The sequence below is a fragment of the Symsagittifera roscoffensis genome, chromosome 2 (genome assembly GCF_963678635.1).
Source record: "Symsagittifera roscoffensis chromosome 2, txSymRosc1.1, whole genome shotgun sequence".
Lineage (NCBI taxonomy): Eukaryota > Metazoa > Xenacoelomorpha > Acoela > Convolutidae > Symsagittifera > Symsagittifera roscoffensis.
This window is the reverse complement of record NC_087063.1, coordinates 70,467,858-70,470,408: the sequence shown is the minus strand read 5'-3', so window position 1 is coordinate 70,470,408 and position 2,551 is coordinate 70,467,858. Positions and strand designations below refer to the sequence as shown.

At 37.0% G+C, this 2,551-nt stretch overlaps 1 protein-coding gene across 1 annotated transcript; it reads right to left on the bottom strand.

Moving 5' to 3' along the window:
- Positions 1–353: 353 nt before the first annotated feature.
- Positions 354–2,067, bottom strand: LOC134839196 (uncharacterized). Its single transcript, XM_063854669.1, has 2 exons — positions 1,697–2,067; positions 354–1,204 (listed from the first exon to the last, which is right to left on the bottom strand). Exons 1-2 carry the CDS (start codon positions 1,865–1,867, stop codon positions 401–403), a joined length of 975 nt encoding a protein of 324 aa, XP_063710739.1. The 5' UTR covers positions 1,868–2,067; the 3' UTR covers positions 354–400.
- Between the last annotated feature and the right edge of the window lie 484 nt (positions 2,068–2,551).

Below are 2,551 nucleotides of genomic sequence, written 5' to 3'. Positions count from 1 at the left end.
CAGAGTAAAAAAACATATTAGAATAGAACAGTTTAGCAAAGATTAGTTTTAAAAATAAAATTGAAAGCTTGTTGATTGTTTCTCATTTTCCTGACACAGCGAGTTGAAATTTACGAGACTTCTGAAATGATTTTACTTTATCGAGTAATTAACCATCTTAGATTTCTATTAGCTCGAAAAATTTAGGGTGATTTTTTCGAAGCTGCGAGAGTTTCGTAACAGTCAAAAACAGATGTCCGATCTTCGAAAAAAAAGTCGTGGGATTGGAAAATAATATCGAGCTAGATTCATTTATGGACCAAAGTTTTCACAGCGGAATCATCCCTCATCCATCATCCTAATTGAAAACAGTATTTTCTCTCATTATTTCATTTTGAACAAAATTGCTAGTTCACTTTTGTTATGCCCTTGGTTGAATCACACCGTCCCAGATGGAATTGATTGTCGACTCGATTATCTCCCGCTCGTAGCTGGGGTAACATTGAGCTAGTTTATCAATATATTCGTCTTTGTTGTCAATAATCACTCTTTTAATTTCACCATTCAATTCATCTTGATGCATCCATTCTGTGTTTCTGAACACACATACTTTTCCTTCGGGGAATCCGACTACGTGAAATTGCGAGAACCAGAACCTTCCCGCCTTTTTCGCAGCCTCGCTTCTTTCCGACTCGCTCAATTTTGGTTTGTCGGCCTTCGGAAACTTTTCGAAGTTCAAATTGACGCCGTCGTCTGAAATCGATCCACATCGCGCTGGCACAGCTTTAATCCCGTAGAAGAAAAACGGATCCGAGTTTGAGCCGATTTTCCCAGTTAGCCGAAAAATATCATCTCCTCGTCGGACGAACTTGTTATACATGTAAAATGACTCATATTTCTCAGACTCTTGACCTTCTTCGGCTAAGAGGTGCAGTGGAATGGGCTGATTTAGAGGCGAGAGTCGTGTTCCAAAATCAATCAAATGGAGGTCTCCTTCTTTCTCCAAGTCCTTGACGACTAAAAGGAAATGGAGAATTTGGAAGCCAGGTCGGTTTTCAATGAAGGTGTGTGTGACATAGCAGTCAAATCCGAGGTGCGTCAGAAATATCTGAGCCCCGAATGCGGCGGTGAAACAAGCGCCGCCGACGTTCTTCTCCAGAAGATTCAAAACTGTCTCGAATGTAATAGTGCTGGCTGATTTATCAACGTCGCCTCTGGATTTCAACTAAAAGCAAAGTCATTTTTTGAGCCTACTATTATAATTGTGGTTTCTGCGATCCAGCTTGTCTAAGCATAGTCCGTTTCGCTTTTTCCCACATACCAGAGTGAGTTAATATGAAAAAGTACTATTATAAAAAAAGCCCCCAGCACTGACGTTCGTGCGAAGATTTTAAACGTTTGCCGATCGATAAACGGGTATTCGAATGAAAAAAAAATTTCACTGCAACCAGCGAGTTTTGTCTGCTTTTGCAGTTTGAGTGACGCATAATCTGTAATTTTTCTTTGGATAGTACTTAATTCAATTTGCGATGGCAATTGTTTCTTTAGGCGTCTGTCATCGACCACCGGTTTCTAAAAAAATATGCAGTCGGGCAAACTTTAATTAAGCACCTTTAATTAAGCATGAAAACCTTAAAAATGCTCTGAACAAAATGGCTACTATTCGATTTGAATCATTTAATTTTGATGAAAACTAATTTAAAACATTTCTACTTACCACATTCCAGTAATGACTATTAAAATTAGTGAACGGCTCATTTTCGTAAAAATTCCGCACAAAGATGTACAAAAACTCTTTTTTATCTTTTTCCAGAACTTGGACCTCCTCTGTTGAAAAATGAAGGCTCTCCTTGATAAATTTGATGGACCTTTTGCGGTCACAAGCCATAATGGAAAGGCCTCAGTTTGATGTGTCTGAGAGATATCAGTTGTTATTGGTCAGAAACAAACTAAGTCAAGTAAAGTAGCCCAGAAGCGGTTTGACTCCAAACCTCAGTAAATTCCAACACTTGGCTTGGATTAATATGATGACAAGTTTTGAAGCAATGAACTTGGCGATTTGAACCAATGAACTTTACTTTCGGATGTACTACATCTGATATCGAAATTCTATCAAACTACTTCAGTACAAATCAGTATATCACACGAGATTATTTTGATATTGAAATATAAACTGCAGTTCATTGTCACACACCTTACGTACATATAAATTATATCTGGGCCTCTATACAGGCTTTAACAGCCCAACATGTAGTTAAAAACCCAACTTGAAATTATCACAAATAAAATGAAATGGTTTTTCGATAAGACACATGTCTTTTAACCGTTATAGTCAAATGAACATATCAATCAACTCTGAACTATCAGTGAAACAGTTTAGTTTCAAGACTTAAACAAAAAACGTTGTTGATATTGTTTATTTAAAAAAATTCGTTCGACTCTAAAAATTTGATCGGAATTTTTGCAAAAAGTTCAAAATTGTTCCACTAAGCAATTGATCTAGAAAAAAATCGTACACAGCTAAAGCTATTATCTGCAAAACACATCGTGATATGGTCAAATTTGTTTTCAG